This window comes from Agrilus planipennis, unplaced genomic scaffold (genome assembly GCF_000699045.2).
Source record: "Agrilus planipennis isolate EAB-ADULT unplaced genomic scaffold, Apla_2.0 scaffold2, whole genome shotgun sequence".
In the NCBI taxonomy this organism is placed as follows: Eukaryota; Metazoa; Arthropoda; class Insecta; order Coleoptera; family Buprestidae; genus Agrilus; species Agrilus planipennis.
This window is the reverse complement of record NW_020442464.1, coordinates 2061634-2083440: the sequence shown is the minus strand read 5'-3', so window position 1 is coordinate 2083440 and position 21807 is coordinate 2061634. Positions and strand designations below refer to the sequence as shown.

Genomic DNA, 21807 nt, shown 5'->3' with positions numbered 1-21807 from the left:
TTTTAAAAATGGTTTCAAGTTTCTTAATTATTACAATTTAATTTGTAATATCAGCTGAAATACCTAGTAAATTTATTTCTGCTGGGATTTTATTTTTACGAATTCGGGTAAACATTGTAATTTTTATTTTCGTTTACGAAGCAACGGGCTAATGGGATAAATTGTAAATATCGCTTTAATATTTAGGTAAATTTTCCTTTTTCAGTTTATAATAATGTTAACGGTTATTGTGATGAAATTTCAAAGTCTCGGGCTGCTTATAGCGACATCGGATATTACGATGAAAATAACATGGTGACGGTAAATTTATCCTGTATAACAACAAACTCTCGACGCTTATACTGCGTTTCAGTAACAATACGTCAATCAAAATTTATAAAATTGAACAAAATAAATGTTTCGTTAAATTGTCATTGAACTCATTTAAATGCTTAGTTGTACGTAGAATTTATAATCCGAAAGTTCTTTTGTTTTATAATTTATATTCACGCAGGAATTTTATTTTTGATTGTTTCAACTTTTAAACTTTTCTGGTCTAAACGCATATTTTATATCATAATTAAAATTTACATATTTTTATGATGTTTTAGATATAGCGGCTACCAGATTTTAGCAGTAGAAATTTTTTGAAAAGATGTTGCATTAATAGAGGGCCTACCAATAGATAATATTAATTGCCTTGAGCCAGTGGATAATCAATTTCTTTTAGGAATAAAGTCTTTTATGCTTTTAATAAAAGGGAGCGATCTTTCTAACGGACGCAATCAAGAAGCTTTTTTTGTAATTTCGTTAAAAATAAACTTTACGGAAGATTCTTATTGAAAAGCCTTTTTTTAAAGCGAATTTTATAATTGGAAAAGAACGTTTTCGGATGTTTAAGTAAAGGAAACAATATTAGCAGCAATTAAATTATCGGTCCTTGACGATTTTCTTCTTTCGCAGAATTCGAATTATGTACCTTGGCTAATTGGATTAAAACAAAAATTAAAAACGTAAGGAGTGTTAGACTCCACAGCAACCATTAGAAATTCGTATTGTAGTAGTTTTAATTTTTTTAGAAAAGTACAACAATAAACAATAGAGTATTTATATTTAATAAATTTTTTATGCGAGGTCAAACTAGATATCGGTAGGTTTTATTTGAACTTCGTTTTCCCGTTCTCTCGGTCAGTAATTTGGAGTAAAATTGGAACCTGTCAAATGCGACGTCCGCAGCTCTAATTCATCTAAACTGGCTGTATAAAACGGTAGGCCGGGACGGACGAAATAAATTGGTTCGATATTGTTTTGATTCTTCTGATAAGGGACCCGATGCCGTCCCTATTTTTAACTGAACCATCTTCATCAACATTAGCTTTGTCAGATTGTACTTGCTGACTGATAGCTGCTCATTTGTTTCGTTCTTAGCCCCGGTCCATATCGCGAAAGCTCTGCAGACCGGAATATTTATGGTCGTAATAAACTCCGGTTAGCGACTCTTTACTCTAAATTATAGCCTGTTCAAGTTTTTTATTCTACCCTGACTTTTACAAATAATTATTTTCGTTCCCTCGAATGTATATTTTTTTGCGAAAAACAACCAACTTAAAATAAACAAAGGAAACAGGACTAAACTGGAAATTCCCTATCGGAAGACGCGAGTCTGACTCCGACACATCCCTGTACTTTTAGTCATGTGGACATTAGACCGTATTACTTTCAAGTAAAAGCTTTTGCTACAATTCGTACTCATAATCTATACCTTTTTCTTGCAAGAAAATGCTTCGGATTAATAAAGTAAAAGGTAGAGATTAGTCCCTACCGATTTCGACAAAATAGTTGAAATTTGCATTGTACAATCAACGTGTGTGTGTTCCGTGACCGCTGTTTATTGTATTCGTTTAATACATTCCTGATTTACTTGTGCAGTGTTGAAAGTTAGCAAATTTAAAATGGTTCGCACAATAAAGCACAAATATTTTCGTTTTCTGCACAGGTGACACGACTGATCCAGGTGTGTTGGGATACGCGCCAAGAAAGTGGTCCGCAAACCACACAACATTTTCGTCCACAAATCTAAATAACGTTTTATACATCGTTTACTTTCTGTAGCGATGTGACCTTCAGTTTGACCGGCGCAAAGTAGAAAAAAACAGCACTAGGCCATAAAAAGAAGGAGACAACTCTCGACCAAACTCTTAACCGCTGAGGAGCGTATAAACCGTACAGTACTGCACGGAAAAATTGACCATTTTATCCACTACAATTGCATTGCTCAAATGTGCTGTTATTGGTACCATTTACTACTGAAAATATCAATGAGATATTTATATTTGAAGACATATTAAAGGCTTTAACGCTTGTTTTCGACTCGCACTACTATTCATGATTGAACNATTAGAAAAACGACGAAAAACAAAATTGTACACATCGATTTTCAAAATATACCTCTAGTACATCACCACAGACCACTTCGAACCTGCTACAATTGCTTATGGCATCATACCATGTCTCCTCTAAAACAACAGCTCGACATAAATTTGCATTGACAGATTATTAATAATCGAAATTGCTGTTTTTTGAGAAACTAAAGTATATTTTAGTAATGGTTTTATATCTATATGTATAAAGTCTTCGGAAGGTCCTAGGCTACATTAAACATTATGCCGTATTTATAAAAATGAAGCATTTACATTCAAGTAAAAGGTAGAAGTAAAAGCTTTTGTTTCAATTCCTATTCATATTAATAATTTAATTCATATTAATAAAGTGAAAGGTACAGATTAGTTCCTACCGAATTCCACAAACTAGTTGAAATTTGCATTGTGCAATCAACGTGTGTGTGTGTTGCGTGACAGCTGTTTATTTTATTTGTTTCACCCTAGACAAAAATTTTTAGTCTCTCACAGTCTTTTACCTAGGTGTTTTTATGGATCTCTCACAGTCACTGTATGAGAGACTCGAACGATAAAATTGTTAATTCAGAGATTCGAGTCACTCACAGAGGGACTGAATGAATAAAACTGAAAAATTGAGAGGCTAGAGTTTCTTATAGAAAGACTGAAATATGTTGAACTTTAACCATGTCTATCGAGACACTACTTGTTGAGAGATTCCAATCTCTCATTCAGAGATTCGGGTCTCTCGTTTAGAGATACGAAATGAGGATCTCTCTATTAACGACTCGAGTCTCTCCTTCAGAGACGCTAAACAATTTTTTTGACAGTCTCTCTCAGCGACACCAGACAGACTCGATGAGAGACAGAGACTCAATGAGAGACGGAGACTCGATTCTCGTTTTCAGAGACTCTGAGAGAATGAACATTTTTATCTTGGGCATACATTCCTGATTTACTCGAACAGTGTTGAAAGGTAACAAATTTAAAACGGATCGCACAATAACGCAGAAATATTTCCATTTTCTGTAAAGGTGACACGGCTGCTCCACTTTTTACGTTACGAGCTGTGTGATGTCTGGGCAGCTACTGAAAAGTTGAAAAGAGCGAGAAAAGTTGTTGTGAACCTAGATTCCTTTTTTTAGAAGTAAATCCTTTAGTTTTTGAGCAGATGCTTCTTTTTATAAATACAAATTATGTAAAACCTTTTACTTTAAAGAAAACCCTCGAAACAAAACCTTTTCCTTTGCTTTTTTTGTGCATATACTTTGCTTAAATTTATGAAAGCAAAAGGTAAGGCTTCTTTTTATAAATATCACGTAATGTAACGATGGGCTTTTTCGATATTCTTGGGTTTTCTGCAGATACATAGACACATGTCCCCTTCATTTGGGACTACCCAAAATCATAAGGTGTACACGATATTCATCCTCAAGAACTATGTTCTTATTATTAACACCGTTAAGATGATTGAAAACGGACATCCGTTTCATCACCCTATCTCATTTTTGACTCGATTCTGGTAATTGATTATTGCTCAATCTTGCAATTTTAAATAAATAAAGTAATTTGAATGTACCGAATCTTCTTTAAATAGTTCTTACAAAGGGTGGATATGGTCTGATGCTCAACAATAATTGTTAATTGCTTCAAATATCGTGCATTTGATCAGGTTCACTACCGTTTGCCTGGCAAAACTTTCCTTGAAAATATGAAGAATGATTGAGAAGTTAATTGAGAAATGAACAATATTCCACTAAATAACAACTAATACGATAATGAATCATTATAAACGTAAACTGTCATGACCTCTCAGTTATTTAATAATTACTGATAACAGTAAATAATTGGACCATGAGTTAATCTTTTGTCGACAGCTGTTAATCACCCAACAGAAATAAACTTCAAGAATTTAAAATTGTATAAAAATAGGATTTACGAGGGTGGATTGATAAGTTTCCGGCCTAACCAAGAGATGACGCCACTAGGCCTACCTTGAGGTGACATTCTATAGTACCATCCTTGGATAGCTTGTAGCTATAGTTTTAGCCCGATCTCCTTGCTAGTGTAGGTTTGACAGCACGCTGAACAAGACGCCTCTGTGGTTTTCGTAAAAATGGAAAAGCAGGAAAATCGCGCTGTCATCAAATACTTTTATTTGAAGGGGTTAACGCCGAAGGAAATTAAAAAAGAGATGGACTCAACACTGGGGACATCCTCCCCGTCATATTCAACCGTTAAGCAGTGGGTTTCCGAGTTTAAAAAGGGTCGTGTGAGCACCTCTGATGGGCCTCGCTCAGGACGCCCCGTTGAGGTCACAACTCCAGATATGATCGAAAAAATTCATCAAATAGTGCTGGGAGACCGCAGATTGAAAGTGCGTGAGATAGCTGAGACCTGTAAGATGTCATATGAACGTGTGCAACATATTTTGCACCAACATTTGCATATGGAAAAGCTCTGTGCAAGATGGGTGCCGCGTTTGCTAACAGTCGACCAAAAATTGATTCGAAAAAACATTTCTACCGCAAATTTGTCATTGTATAAGCGTAATCCAAGCGAATTTTTGCGTCGATTCGTAACCGTTGACGAAACGTGGGTCCACCACTACACTCCTGAAACCAAAGAACAGTCTAAACAGTGGATTGGACCAGGGGAACCAACTCCAAAGAAGGCAAAAACAATTTTTTCGGCGAACAAGGTTATGGCTACTGTTTTTTGGGATGCAAGAGGTATTATATACATTGATTACCTTGCAAAGGGTAATACTATCACTGGTCAATACTACGCAGACTTATTGCAACGTTTGAGCCACGAGGTGAAAATTAAACGACCTCATCTGGCGAAGAAAAAAATCTTGTTTCATCACGATAACGCACCAGCGCACACGTCAATCGTTGCGACGGCTAAAATCAACGATCTAAAGTTTGAATTGATGCCGCACCCTCCTTACTCTCCAGACCTAGCCCCGAGTGACTATTTTCTGTTCCCTAATCTCAAAAAATGGCTTGGCGGTAAGAGATTTGCGGACAATGAAGAAGTAATCGAAGCTGTAAATGGTTATTTTGAGGAGCTTGACGAATCAGTCTATAGAGATGGCATTAATAGACTGGAACACCGCTATGAGAAATGTATCAGCCTTGGAGGAGATTATGTTGAGAAATAAAAAAAAAAAAATTTTAAAAACCTTGTTTTTCTTGGTCAGGCCGGAAACTTATCAATCCACCCTCGTATGTTCTCTCCAATAGTTTACTGTATGAATAATTCATTTCAAGAAGGTCAGACAATTAGATAAAGATAATTTTCAATACATAAATATGCGCATATGTCTAATCGATACTAGATGATCCATTCATTAAGAGATTGAATTGTATTTTTGAAATATTATTACTTTGGGTCATTGTTTTTAATGACTGTTTTCCGATACGTAATTTATAAATAGTATGCAGCAAATGCGTATTTGTAAATATTAAGACTGCCTTTAATAGATTTCATTTGTACACACTGATCATTTCTTAGAAACATTGAAGTTGAAGTAAACGTATAATGAATGTTTATTAGTAATAATAAGTAAGTCGCAAAGATCATAACTAATGCGTTATACTTAACCAAATCGAATAAATCGCTACTGTTAATCCCTCCTATGCCACTGGTCTGTAAACCTTCGAGATAGAAGAACCAAATTTTCAAGAAAAACAAAAATAGACAGACCCTTCTATCCTGAGCCAATTTTCTCATTTCTTTCTTTGTTTTTCCTTATTAGCCCTTTGCTATCCTGCGCTCTTTTCAATACATCCTCATTTATAACCTTTGTATTTGTATTTTCATCTTCCTCATATAACACCCTTCCACAACTTCCTGTACATGGTTTATAGCTGCGTTATTCGGTAAGTAATGATCATAATAGGCAATTTTTTGACTCCAAACGCGATTGTAGCGTTCATTAGCGCCTGCAGGTGCTGGTTATCTGCAATAGAGATACACTCTTATAGTCAAAGAGTCACGTATGACTCGCGAGTCACAGTTTGTTGCTATAAGCGATTCTGAAAGCAATATAAGTTTCAAAAGCGGCTAACTAACGTTTAGGCGGATTGTAAGGCATAAGCAATTTGTTACATGTATTATCAATAATAGAGCGTAATTTTTAAAATAATAGTTATAGGTTCTTTTATACCGTAGCCCACAACTAAGTAGGTCAGAATGCACCTGCACTCGTCGGGAATCTCCTTAAAAAAAAAACCGGAAGTAAACATCGCTTAAACATCGACACCACTTGTCAAAATAGGTGTCGTGACATTTACGGTCCCAGACATTTGCGGTACACTCACTAAGTGAGTGGGACATTTGCGGTCCTCATCCTCATTTATGCATTTATTGGCAGGTGCGGTTCAGGTAGAAACATCCCAGGTGTCCTTATGTATTCTTTATATTTTTTTGTTTAGCTCACCGCGGATGTTTCTACCTGAACCGTACCTGTCAATAAATACGTACATTGATATGGGCGAGCACCGCAAATGTCCCACTTAATGGCAATATCGCAAATGTCTGGGACCGCGAATGTCCCCAAAATTTTAAACAGGTATTACTATGTTATTTCTCGACCGATTTGGATGCGGTTTTTACCAAAATTTAGGCAATTCAGTGCTGCGTAACTTGAGATATTTTTTCTGGCTTAAACATTTGTTAAATAAGTAAATACATATATGAATGGATACTAACGGTCACACACTATAAACGTAGTGAATTCATTCACAACCAGGGAAGCCTAGCGTTACTCTTATTAAGATAGCGTTGTGTAGTATTTAACATTTTTTTGCCCGTGAAATTCCGTTCGTATTGCGCATAGTCTGTGCGCACACGATCGAAACGATTTTGTTTGTGGCGCCATCGTTGCTCGCTTGGCGAATCACGATTCGCTGCTCTCATCATCCCGACAGCACCGCGCGGCGTGGAACGAACGGTTAGTCGTGCCGCATCGGCCATAAGTAGAAGACGTATCGCGTGTCTCTCTAACGATTTGTTTGTTATTGCTGCGGCGCTTGTTCTTCCATTGTGTGAACTCTTTCGTTTGAGCCCTTTAAATATAATACGAACACTAAACGTTGTTCGTAGCTCATCGGTTTGCCCATAAACACGAATGTTGCATAGTTATTTTACACGGTGGTTTCTCGTTTTCCAATATTTGTTGGTGTGCGGCTAGTTAACACGCGACGCACTGCGTTTTCAACGAACGCTAAAACACTTCAGATTCGCGTTTGTACGATAATAAGTGTGCAATCGATACTTCTCTCTGTAACTTGCTCCTAAAGCTTAACTTCCTATATATCTGTCTATCTCTGTGCGAGTTTTTTTTAAAGGTATGTGTCGAATGAGGTGATCGTATGTACTCGACCTTTTCGATCTTAAGATTTCATGTGTTTGCTGTGTTTTGTTGTGAATTAAGTTACATCTGACTTGACAAAATGGATATATTACCCAGCGTTAATATCTTCCGAGAACTCCAAGACATTCACGATACTGGGTACTTTTCGGCGCAGCCAAGTCTCGAGGACCATTGGCAACAGGTAAAATTATTCGTAATTTCTTCTTCTAGCATAAGTATGAGATTGTAATCATCGTCGTTATTTGCTTTAAGATGTTTTTTAATGAGAACGACGGACGTAGCCGGCAACTCGCCGGTAGATTCTTTTAAAGCACGTTCTGGCTCAGCAAGCACGGTCCGTTAGTCGTGGCAAAGAAACTAACCTTGTTAATAATAATTCTGCGAACTTGTTTAGTTTAACAGAAATCACAACTGCAGTACATATGTGTATATATAGGTATATATATATTTTATTTACTCTAACGTCGTTCGGTGCAATTTATTGCTTTCTGCTTATGATTATTTTTATCTTAATCCAAACAGGTGATGGCATCGTGTTTTATACCTGCGATGACCTTGTATTTTTTTTTTGTTTAAATCACCTGCTTGGTGTTTATACATTTTTTAGCACTTTGTCGCTTCGCTCCCCCTTTCAAATAAGTGCAGCCAGAAGTACCGTTATTGTGTGTATTTTCCCATTGTCGATCCTTTCGTTTCGCTAATGATTTGTTTTTTCCGGTGGGGTAACCAAGTGCTTACTTGAACGATACAACTAACTTCCTTTATAATTGATTTCATCTTCGCTCAGATATATGTAAACAAAATTGAATTTTCACTCGCTCAAATAAACGATTGTTTGTCATATTTCCATTCGGGGATTTGTATTAATGTAAATATAGTGGCTTGTGATTAGTACGTGACGATCGTCCTTATTTTGCTATTTGCTGTGAAAGGTGTTTGCTTTATTAGCCGTATTTACGTACCGCGTATTATGTAATTTATTCTTTATTTCGATAAGATTATTTCTGATAATGCACAAGCCGGCTAAATACGATATGCCGCTATATCATTCATGTGAATATGCCTAGATGTAAAAAAAAACTATCCTTGATATAAACGTAGGTACAATACATTACCGATTAATGCAGGGATTAGTCACTTATGTCAACAACAACTTATATTTCGACAAAATTTTCTGGATCTTTAAAACTTATTACCTACACTTTTAATCCTTTTATCAAAATATAAACGAAAACGTGTTTTATTTATGACCATAAAAATATAGCAGGCACAATGTAAAAGTGGAGCAGTTGTTCACTAAATTTTAAATATTTGGAACAGTTAAATTTATCTCTACGTTACGATTATGGCAATTTATTTGTGAATCGCCGCTTGGAGTTTAAATCGTCAATGCTTTTTTTGTATCGCTCGACGAGGATTGATTGTTAAGTGCAGAGTGCAGGTAATATCGATCGCAATAATAAGGCAAGTCGTTTTATGGAAGGAAGGAAATTGCAAACTAACAAAACTCAGATTACCGTAGGTATCGCAACCACTTAGTAGGTATTACACGTAATAAAAGAATGTTATGTACTAGTACGGACAAGCAAATGCAACAGACGGCCTGAAAGGCTTCGTTGGTTCTTGTGAAAACCGTGTCATTAACGGGTCTTGCAGACTCACTCAGTGTTTGTTAAATAACGTGAGAAATAGTAAAGCTGTTCATTTGAATACGCAATAATTATCGCCGTTCATGAACGACAGCATGATTCTCACCGTATACGTGAGACGTACATTCTTCTACGTGTGCGTTGATGAAAGAACGTGAGTGATTTCATCGAAACCTCAGTTTGTCAAATCATTTCGGTCGTGGCAGCTTCTTAGAAATGTAATAAAATTTTTCCATTTTAACGTTTTTTCTTCGGCGATGCACTTAACTGAATTTCAATGAAATTTTACGGAGAGAAATATTTAACAAGAATATTCGAAAAAGATTTATGCACTTTTCAAGTTTTTTCTTTATATTTTTAGTACTCATACTCTTTTTCTTTTTTTTTGTGAAGTTCCAGTGACATAAATCCTTCACTCTTGAAAAAATAAAATCGGAGAATTGTGCTGAAGAGTGACGAACAAAATTGATGTTGATTTTACAGTCTTGGTTTTGGTCTTGCGGAAATGCAAAGCAAAGACCAAAGCTCTCTTTGTACTAACAAGACCAAAACCGAACGAATAACAAAATATTATTAAGTACATCCTGTGGATTTATTAGTCAAACTATTTTAAGCAACTTTATTATATTATTTTCTTGGAACAACACATTTTTGGTATTTGAAATTTTCAGTTTACTAAATTTTAACACTATGTATAAATAAAAGAATCTTTACCACTGTTTGAAAAAAGAAATCTAATAGTGCATTAATATAATTTATTCAAAACTATGTTCATACCTGCCTCTGTCTCGTAACTTAAACCACAAATGGTTTATCATAATTTATCGCAATGGAATATATAAATACATTTTAAAATACCCAATTATTTTGTTTCTTTTGATGCATAATTGGGTATACCTACCTCTATATTCATTTTAGACATCAGCCAGGTATTTAACTAGTTTTTCACATTAAAAGTCTTATTTATTTTTTTTGTATCCATCTACCTAATTGTTTTTTCACAGATTTTGAAACAGTCTTGAAAACGCATTTGTAGCTTTCTAAATTTAGACGTTAAGTGTTTTAGCCGATAGATATTTGTAATATTTTTTTTGCAACAGTTACTTAGTGGGGTCTGTAGATATTTCCCTTTACCAATGGTCACGTTGCAATAAATTATTATTTCATCTTATTGAGGTTGGTTGTGTTTGTGAAATACCAGTCGATCGAGCTGCATTAATTGACCATGAAACAATAGTAATTGAGCATGCTTACATTATTAGTCGAGCATTTTTGCGTGTTTATGGGCTTTTGAAATAGGTATTGCGTGAATTAACACACAGAAATACTTATCTACAAATAATGCATGTGAACAATTTTCTTTACAACTTGTACACAAAAATTAATGTGACTGACCCATATAATTAATTTTCTTTTGATATGCAAATAAAAAGGTTACATATGTTTAGAATTCATTGCGATATTCTGTGCATAATTGATTAGGTAAACGCAGGTATTTGCTGCATACCTAAATTGTTATATAGTGACTGTTCATTCTCGTAATACAATGGTGCATTTTTATTGCTAGATAGGAGTGGTTGATTTGACATTTTTTATCGAAAACTGTTTTTTGTGACGTGTCACCAAATCAGAAATATTTGTAAAGTAAACGGTTGTTTTCTGTTGTGTTTATTAAAAAAAAAACTTAACTGTACTCAAGACTCACAATCTTAAAAAAAAAACGTATGCAGAATACATTTTCACACAAAATTAGAAAGTTTGTTGTTGATGACGGAATTGATGAATTGTTAAATAACAAAGTAGTTTGGATGCGTTTATCAATATCTTGGCACATGTACAATTAGCTGTAAATTATGAAGTTAATGTAATATGAGTGATGATTTCAACGAATTAATAGTCAGATATTTACATAGTGTTGCGATCAGCGAGTGTATTACAGGCTTTGCTTTGACGCAGTTAAAGATAGAAGTTCAAAGTCGTAATTGGTTTATAATTAGGATATGTAAATTGAGATTTTACTGCATGTCTCTTCTTTAATTTACGAATTAGTCGGAATTATATGGTACTATTACCTATTTATTAACTTCTTGGTGTTCTCAATAAAACATAAAAAAGTAATGAGAATTTTTGAATATTTCTCTGCGCGGAGAAAATGCGAATAGTTCAAAGTAAGGACATTGTGATTGCGGCAATCTTGTTTTGTTTTATTATCCTATGTATTATAACGATTCAGTAGTACCTAGTAGTCGTAAGTATTTGAGAACTTCCACGTTTGACGATTAAAAATGTAAGGTAATTCCGTTGAGCCAGGAATCACTCGGAGAAGCGCGCTTTCGCTCTGTGTGTATATAATATGAGCTTCTGGCTTCTCTCTCTTCGTTCTTCGCAAAAGCCAGAAATTAAAGAATGTAGTGCCAGCAGAGGTACTCGTAAAATTTCAGCTCTTCCGCGACATAAAATGAAATTCCTTTTGTACAACTGCACGAAACAATCTTAAGAATGTCTTTATTCATATTCTATCTCCCTTGGCTACGTTTACGTTGCCTTGTCTTCGTACTTTGTCTTTTCTTCGTGAATTTATTTTCGGCAGGAATAGTGCAGCTTTCTTGTAAATGCGGCTGTCTATATCTAGTCTTTTTGAAATGCCTTCTTGTTGTGCAGTTGTTAGCCTGTCAGCTCCAAATGTTACGTCGAGTTCTCGTCTCAAATTAAACAAAATTACTTATTTCTTTACATAGTTTTCTTACAACGAAAACTGCGATTGATTAATCTGCTAAGTTTTGTTCGGAGCCAATTGAAAACTGAATGAAATTCTTCTAATTCGTTTATTTAAAATGTCTCTCTGATTTGCATAATTGAAGTGGTATGCAGCAAAGATTTAGGGTAGTTATTAAGGAAATGTCGAGGCATCAGGGGTAGTGCTACGCACCAAGGGATTAGATCAGGTTACAGTTTGGAGAATTGACATTATTAAAATAGAATTGTGTAAGTACTCTATCCATTACTTATAGTGTACGTAGTTTTCAGTTTTAACAGGCGTCCATAATCTTTTTTGACTTTTATCGTTAATTTTTTGTGTTGGTGTGAAAACGGGCTTGTATCACAGTTGGAGCAGGGAACACAAGACGAGGCGCGTTGACGACTGGTGCCGTTGATTGCTACGATGACGACATCGACGCCGTCGTCGCGACGTCGACATTTATAACAAGAGAGCGGGTTTTTTATTCCTCGCGCCGCATCACACGCGCGCTCCCACGAACGAAAGAGCGAAACGGAAACTTTGTCTTCTCGTCTTCTCTTTCCGGATGGAGCAAGCCGTCACGACGCGACGCGGCAGCGACTTATGGCAGCTTTGCCGGCAATAAAAACGAAGTAAAGGAGCCGTAATTCGTCTTTTTCTGGGAAAGAACTGCGAAAGCACACTCGGAAATTTTAATTGCAACCTGCATATTTCATGAACGGGGCCTAAAACAGGCCTCTGTTTACTATGTAAATGAATATCAAGTATAAAAGAGACAGCAGAAATGGGTACACTTTATAATTCATTTTTGTGCCTACCATACGACGCGCGGTACTATCAAGATAACTTAAAAACTTCTGCTTTGTCTAACTTTTATGTATATTTACACATTTAACAGTTTCTCATGGACGTTATTTACTGTGAATTTTAATTTGTTTTTACAAAAATAAGCACACGTCATCTTACCTCATTATGAAAATTGTTTGCATAAAGCGTGTAGGTACTCTGGTGTTGGTACAATTGCCTAGCTTTTTGTAATTATCTATTTATTAGATCATTGTGTATTTAATCGACTGACTGTGACTGTTTACCTGCATTGTTGCACTGTGCACTGTCAGTCTAGAAAAAGTCCAATATTTAAAAAATGAAAATATGCCTGCAACGTTTTCTTAAAAAATATTTTATACTTAAGGATGTTTGGGAGGTACAATCGGAGACAAGAGTACATAAAATTAGAAATTCGTGATTAATTAGGTTTTGCAGCATATCATGAGGTAAATAAATACTATCTATACTAAAAAAAAAGTATACGGTTTGAGAGAAAATTTGGAATTTGACCAAAAACTTTGAATAAAATAAGAAATAACGAATAATATGGAAAATTTTTAACTGACTTTTGGCAGTGAATATGCCTTGATTTCAACTTCGAAACAAAAAAATATTTAGTTTCAATCTCTATTAATAATGAGCGTAAAACTTTTTAATATGTTTAAATAATAATTAAAACTTTAAAATTGCATTTATTTCAGACAATTATAAATATTATCATTATATTATCAAGTAAAAACGAGATTTTCAGCTAATTTTTCATTTTTTTCTCGATAACCATTTAGTGAATTTGAATAACCTTACGCTAAAGTGATTCTCCAGAGTTCAAGTTACTTATTATAAAAGTTTGAAATTTCTGGTAGCTTTTTTTCTGTTAATAAAAATAAATTTAATCTGTTCGGTTAACGAATCTCCATAAAATGACGTGTAAAATTACAATTTTTTAAAATTTCAATAACTTTTTAACGGTTTAGTGAATCGATTTGTAATTTTTACAGGAGTTTTAGAATTGAATGAGGAACGTTCTTCCAAATTTTTATTTGTCTCGTAGCATTTTGACATACCTCCCAAACATCCTTAAGTAAATGTAGAAAATTAAATAGTAAAAAAGTATTAATTCGAAAAAGTATTTTGCATTTAGCAATTAATATATAAAAGCTAAATCTATTTTGTATTTTACATTTGAAATAACAAATTAAAAAAAAGTATTTGCATTTTATGTTTAAATAGTTTTAAAAAACCATTTTGTACATCTCTGGATCCATCATATTCATATCATATTTCGAATAAGTTTACTTCTTTTGTGATAATAATTCTATCGCAATTAGTCTTGCAATTGTACGTTGCATAGTATGAAAAGTTTGAGGGACCTTTTTGTTAATTGATCTTGTATGGGTATGTAAATAAATTTTGATGTAATCCTGTACTTGGTTAATGTCTCTGTTTGAGCTCATGTTTATGCAACAATTAATCGATCCAAATCAGCGCTGGGTACACAATTAACTGAAGGTGTCAGATGTTGCGGAGTCGGTGTTACAGTTTAATTCTAAAGGTGTAAAATACGATGTCGGTTTCCTCTGATGATTGTTTCTGCGGAAATTGGTTTAATACCCAAATAACATTGTATGCAATTTAATTTTAAATTATAAATGGGTAGACTAAATCTAGATTTATTATTTATAATTGATTTGATGGTCACTATTTTTCGGAAATTTGTGTACTAGTGCCACTTTGGCGACTCTGTAGTCTTTTTTTTTTTTTGCTGGACAGTTGGAGGATACAGTGGTGGCAAAATGGCTGAAAGGACAATCTTTCAACGACAAATTATCTCTCTTGCAGTATTTCTTTAAGCCAGGCTAACATCAATGTGATAGACACGTTACCATAATCGAATAAAATAATTCGAAGTGGTCTGTATTCTGTCGAAACTGTTTCGACAGGTTAGCTACGCCGGGATTCGTTTCAGCAAGTAGATATTCACACAAGTGGACCTTGTTGGAGCATACGTAATCCTAAAATGTAGCATCGTACTACAGATGGCGTTTACCGCGCCATTTGTGGTATTATCTAAAACGCGCTGTTAATACAGCAGGTAAAAGTTGGTCTGTGTTCTGTCGGAGCTGGCAGTTTCGACAGAATACAGACCACTTCAAATTATTTTATTTCATTCTATTATAATTGCAAAAGAATGAAATAATTTTCAAAAAGTGAGATAAATTCTGTAATTCCCTCTAGTATTATTCTGGTCTACTGAACATTACTTGATGCGATTGGAGATGATGCTTCTAATAGTCATAACCAATTGAACGTATGCCTCAGTTACATGTATGAACTTCGTTCCATACATGCGTGCACATGTAATGGATTTGCCTTTGTATAAGGCATACACGAGTGTCTGTGTGTGTTTGTACATATTAGTAGCACTAAACGCAGTAGTCAACAATAGTGTGATTTAACAGGCGTAATAATAAATTACAGTTGAATGCGGGCTGGTTGTTACATTGCATTTGTATTTTATTGAGTAGTAGTAATACTGACGTAATATTGGCATTGTAACACATTGGTCGCCGTTAATATCGAAATTAGACCCTAATGTGCTGCCGGACCTTTGATAAAACGTATAGGACAGAAAATTTAAAATAGGAGGATGAAATTAAGTTTTTTATTTAATACAGTACAATACAATCGATACAAGTGGGTCTTATGTAGTAATGTATGGATATTTTAAACATTTGTACTTTAATGTTCATCATCATCATAACGTCGTCAGTCATAAGACTGGTTGGACACGCACCTCCACTGTTTCCTCTTCTGAGCTAATCTTCGCTTTTCCTTAAATTAGAACATCCCACATCCTTAACTAGTGTTCGTTTCAAGAAGTTGGAGATATGCCCCTTGCCTTTATTAAGATGCACCGTAGCGTAATTCCAAATTCAATCATATTTGTCTGCGGCGCTCATTTCTCCACCGATCATCGAGCGAGAACTAGACAAAAGTGTACAGTACCATTTGCAAAATTATTTAAACTGCCTCGTTAAAATTTAAGAATATACTTTATTTAAAAGCATATTTAGCCTAAAATGATAACAAGTGAATTAACTTAACGCTCNATTGTAGATAACAGAATAACAACATTGCGTTCACTATTTTGTTTTTATTTTCTTTTAAGTCGTGTACTATGCCCGTAAAACGTAAGCAAATTTGATAGCGATTATGTTTAGGCTGGTAGGATGTTGAGGTGTTAAAATTTCCTGAGTAGCACGGAAGGAAATGCGAAAAAGTTGCCTGCTGAAAATGTAAAAAGGAAATTGTAAGAGACGCGAGGAGTTAGCAGCGTAAAAATTCGAAAGCAATCACATGCATTATACGGTAGGTGTAGTGGTAGGGGACTGCGGTCATGAATAGTGCATAGTTGCATAGTTTAAAAGTCTGTTTCCGCTTCTATGATGACTTACAGAAACAAGGACGACGCGAGGCGGTCATATAGTTGCATATATATGTATGTTTTTAGTATATACAGGGTAGAGTGGGACACAGCAGAAGTAAATGGCAGATACTAGACGTCAAAACATGATCAGTTATCTAGTCGGAAAGATAAAATTAATTATTTCAAAATTAAACATAATTTCGGTCGACAAGTCCCAGCTTGTTATGTTGACTTGAAATTGAACCAATGCTAGCAAATAAATCAGTACTCACTGATATCTTGTGAATAACATTTTTTCCAGTGATTATTTTCACCATGGAATAAACTGATGTAAGCGATATGTCGTTTGGTTGTATTTTCAAAGTTGTTTCTGAGGTTTTTGTATTTTTCGTTTGAATATGTTGTTGTACGTGGCGAACCTTTAATTGAACGTTTTATCTGTCTCCAAAGCGACTGCAGAGAGGATTTAAATCCCGACATATTTTTTGAAAGTATGCCAGTTCAACAGTAAAAAGTTTGAACTTAAAATAGGTCAGACACCAATCCACTTCGTGTGCATGCATATGCACACAATGAAGATATCTCAATTTATCGAAAAATAAAAAACGCGTTTGGATAACAAGATCGTTCATAATTTATAAAAAGAATTTAAGGTTCCCATTCCTTCAGGTCCTAAAATTTGTTGCACTTCAAGTTAGAACGACAAAGTTATATTTCTTATTTCTTTAGTTTGTCGCTAATTTGTTACTAAATTTATAATTCAAGCTGACACTTCACATATTTTCTAAAATTCTCTTTCTAGATCACTTTGTATAGTACCTACCAGCTTGACGATTTTCAATTGTTTTTCGCTGATCAGTTCAAGACTAGACTTGCGACAAAATGGGTAAAAGTACCATTTTTCAGCAACAAATTATATTACATTTCTATTTCGACAAACTTTTGGATTTATTAATCGTTAATTGAAAAATGTGGTGCTCTAATAATTTTCTTCTCTTAAAAATTGAATGGTGCTCTTAAATTTTAACTTAATCGAACTATTTTTTTTTAATTTTAATTAAATTGTAAACTCTATATAACGACACTTAAGGGATTGAACATTTTTCGGCGTTATAAAGAGTGGTCGTTAAATGGAGAGAAATAAAAGATATTATTTTACTATTCTATAATAATATGCATTTACCAATATAGTACACATTTTGCACACGAACATTATTATTCATACATTGCGCATAGCCTGTTATCTTCGTCTGACGTTTTTTGCTGCTCCAATATTTTAATTGTATTTGGTTACGTATCTTACTCATATCTTGAGATACTGCTGGATCAATTTGATTATATAAAAAGTATTTTTTTTAATAGTTTCGCTGGATCGAGTGCTTGTTTGATGCTTGGTGGAGGGACAAGATCGTCTTCTTCAACAACGTACACAGCTGCAGTTCTTATCTATTTCGGCAACTTAGAAAGTACTGCACAATGATTTATAATGCCGCATTGTTGTCGTTAAATAGACTGAGCGTGACGCTATATAGAGTGTAATATTGTATAGAAAACAATGTAAACCAACCAAAATCAAGCAATTTCGACGTTTTAAGGAGTTTGTCGTTAAATCGAGTGACGTTATAAAGAGAAGTGTAGATGTGTATTATTAATTTAATGAGTTGCACATCTTGTTACCTATTGATTATTAATTTTACGATTGATTTTTATAAAAGTATGTGGACAGGAAGTTACATCTCGTCGTCTGAGTAAATTTGCGGAAAAAATGGTCAAGCATGAGTAAATATTGTCGGTTTAAAAACAGGTTATACGGACCGTCAAGCGTATTACACAAAGTAAATTACTCATAAGATTGTTTTTCTATAGAAAAAGTCCAAATGGTTAATTGTCTGTTCGGTTTCCTATTCTCTTTCGTTGCCGTCTTATTATTAATATGACGGTTCATTAGTCATCATGTGGCGCACAATTAGCACAAGTGATTATTTATTAGCACCATACAAACGAATATAATCAATCGTTCAGTTTAGGTGATTTATAAAGGGTACTTAATAAGGCTTAAATTAATTAAAATCGACTATTTCTGTTGGCCCTCAAGGATCCCTCGGAGAAAAACAAAATGATAACGGGTATAAAATGAATTACTGTATGATTGTTGTTATGTTCTGCTGTTATTGATTATTAATTTCCTTATTTTTTTTGAAGGAATCGCTTGAGTAAATTTTAATGAAAATTATAATTTACACTTCATGTCATTTTCATAATTTTCTCTATTGTAGATAACAGAATAACAACATTGCGTTCACTATTTTGTTTTTATTTTCTTTTAAGTCGTGTACTATGCCCGTAAAACGTAAGCAAATTTGATAGCGATTATGTTTAGGCTGGTAGGATGTTGAGGTGTTAAAATTTCCTGAGTAGCACGGAAGGAAATGCGAAAAAGTTGCCTGCTGAAAATGTAAAAAGGAAATTGTAAGAGACGCGAGGAGTTAGCAGCGTAAAAATTCGAAAGCAATCACATGCATTATACGGTAGGTGTAGTGGTAGGGGACTGCGGTCATGAATAGTGCATAGTTGCATAGTTTAAAAGTCTGTTTCCGCTTCTATGATGACTTACAGAAACAAGGACGACGCGAGGCGGTCATATAGTTGCATATATATGTATGTTTTTAGTATATACAGGGTAGAGTGGGACACAGCAGAAGTAAATGGCAGATACTAGACGTCAAAACATGATCAGTTATCTAGTCGGAAAGATAAAATTAATTATTTCAAAATTAAACATAATTTCGGTCGACAAGTCCCAGCTTGTTATGTTGACTTGAAATTGAACCAATGCTAGCAAATAAATCAGTACTCACTAAACAAACGTAGCAAGTAACATGCCAAGTGTAGCTTGTATCATGTCATGCCACTGCAATAAATGTAGAGATTGGAGTAAATCCCTTCGTTTATGATCACATGTGGCGAATCTTCAAACAGGAATGCGTAAAATAAGATCTGGGAAAGAAAAGGACATTCTATGCACTGTATGTTTGTTTGGTTTTGCAGTAGGGATATATTGAATGTCTTCTTTTCGACGGTTTTCATTTATATTTAATAAATTTACATTTACATTCTATTACATTTTCATCAAATGACAATATAATACTTACTGCTACCACGCTAAGCCTGTGTGTATTGAGAAAACGAGTCGCAAAAAAATTATTACTTCGTGTTTTACGGGCAGGTTGTACTTGTCCAATTTGAAAACCTGCGATTCATTTTTCCACTTGTCCGTTGAAGTTTCACTTCTGCTATGTGTCCCAGCACAGGTTTACTGCAAATTATGATTTGGTTTTCACACAGACCGTAAATAGAGGCAATGATGCCCAGCCACGTGCAGAGCAGAAGTAAGAAAACAACAGCTGAGCACAGCACACGCCGCCGGGACTCTGGCGGACACCTCCACGCGGCCGTAACGCTTTTTCGTGACAAAAAACCGCAGTACCCCCCGCCTATATATAGAAGTTTCACTTTAAAAGTTATGCCACGCCACTGTCATGTCAGAATCACGTTTCTGCTGGATTTTAATGTTACGCTCCTTCGGTGGACACTCCCCTTAATGTTTCGATAACATGAGTGGCGATGTAGACATCCAGCAATCGGAACACAGCATCAGAAATAAATGTTGTTGGGAATCTTGATCGTTTTGAACCACCCCGTATAATACGTGTACATACTTGTGTGGATGGCAAAGTGTACACGGAAAGCAGAGCACAACATGTATGTACAAAGCGGTCTATGAAATTTGCATAACTGCTACATATTTTAGTAACACCTCGTTGCATCCCCGTGTGCACACACATCTCTACCAAACACAAAGCGAAATGTTCACATGGAGGAGTCGAAGCGGGCACGGAAACGTTTATTTCAATAAAAAACGTACAGTAGTACGTACGGAAGTGAAAATGAAAACGGCGGGATCCGTGTTTGTCATCTGGTGTACAGTTTCATTTCGAATGAAAACCCCGTACCCGTCGAAAATACTTCTTGCGAATAACGTAATGCGGCTTTCAAACGAAAAACCCATTCACCGTAACCGTATCACACCAATAATATTCTTTTCAAAAGCAACCAAATAACATCAGTCATTAATAAGGTGGTGTCGAATGATGACTGCGATCGTCGGTTTTAATGGTGCAAACGACAATCTAATCAATCGATCGCAGTCTTTAAAACTTCGAAAGGGTTGGCTTTAGTAATCTGCGGCAGTGACGGCTCGGGGTGGTTCGCGTGGGATGTGCGTAATTTCAAAATTAGTAGGTCTAATTGTTTCATGGCGGAGCACGTATTAAGAAGGCCAAGTATGTAGCCATAAGAAGTTCGCTGATCAAAACCAAAGCTATCGAGAGAGTGGGCAGTTGTACTTACTCTGATTGTAACATCAACAAATCCTGGGACCATTCCAGAGAAATATAGTGCAGAATTGAGAAGGCCAGAATAATATTGATAAAATAAATGAGGCATTTTCCTTGCTGTTGAGATCTCGGCATGACCCTCCAGAAGACAATTATAAATTGTTACATTTTTCAATATTACTCTATGGTGTCCAGGCTTAGACATTGTCTGAAGCAACAGAATAAAGGTTTCTGAGTTTTGAAATGTGGATCTTTCGGAGAATCTTATGAAGAATTTCCTGGGTTGACCGGGTCACCGACGAAGAAGTCCTCGGAAGGATGAATTGCCATCAAGAGCTCATGGACATCATAAACCAACGAAAGCTAGAGTACCTGGGCTACCAGCTACTAATGCTGTTACGCAGACAGTCATTTTGGACTTTGCTGGAAGGAGTGAGTGGTGGTTAGGGCGAGACAGACGAAGTGAAAACAGAAGAGACTGAAAAGTAACTGGCCCAACATTTGCTTATGTGATCTAAGGAAACCACAAGAAATCTTTGGTCAGGGCAAACGGACTCGACATCGAATCGGTCTCCTCCCCAATGCTAAGCAATGATCTAAACCTCTAGGCCATGCCGCATGGAGGGCCATATCATGAGAAACAATCAACATCTGAAGTTATTTCATGAAATTTTTGCCATTTTTGATATATAATTAGTATCCTGCAGCATGATGATGGTACAGGAGAAGATGAAGGCATGAAATTATTAAATTAAGAAAAAATTGTTTCAATTATTACGCATTTTGTATACCTAGGTTAGGTTACTGAGTTTCATGAGCTGTATTTTGTTCCGAGTACTTCTTTAACAACTTAAAATCGGGTAGAAATGCTTAGAATGTTTCTTCATCATTTTGTATGCATGCTATTGGTATTGGATATATTTGCAGGTCGCATCATCCAAAGTAGGTATTATGTAGGTCAATAGTGCGCATGTATTGTGCACAAATACTTCTAAATAAAACTATGTA

At 35.2% G+C, this 21807-nt stretch overlaps 1 protein-coding gene across 1 annotated transcript in view; it reads left to right on the top strand.

The window, feature by feature from the left end:
- Nucleotides 1–7312: 7312 nt before the first annotated feature.
- LOC108735986 (Krueppel-like factor luna) overlaps nt 7313–21807 on the top strand; it is a 359199-nt gene continuing 344704 nt past the window's right edge. Inside the window, exon 1 of the mRNA XM_018468270.1 lies at nt 7313–7939. Coding sequence (XP_018323772.1) covers nt 7838–7939 — 102 coding nt within the window. The 5' untranslated portion in view covers nt 7313–7837. The remainder of the gene's footprint in view (nt 7940–21807) is intronic.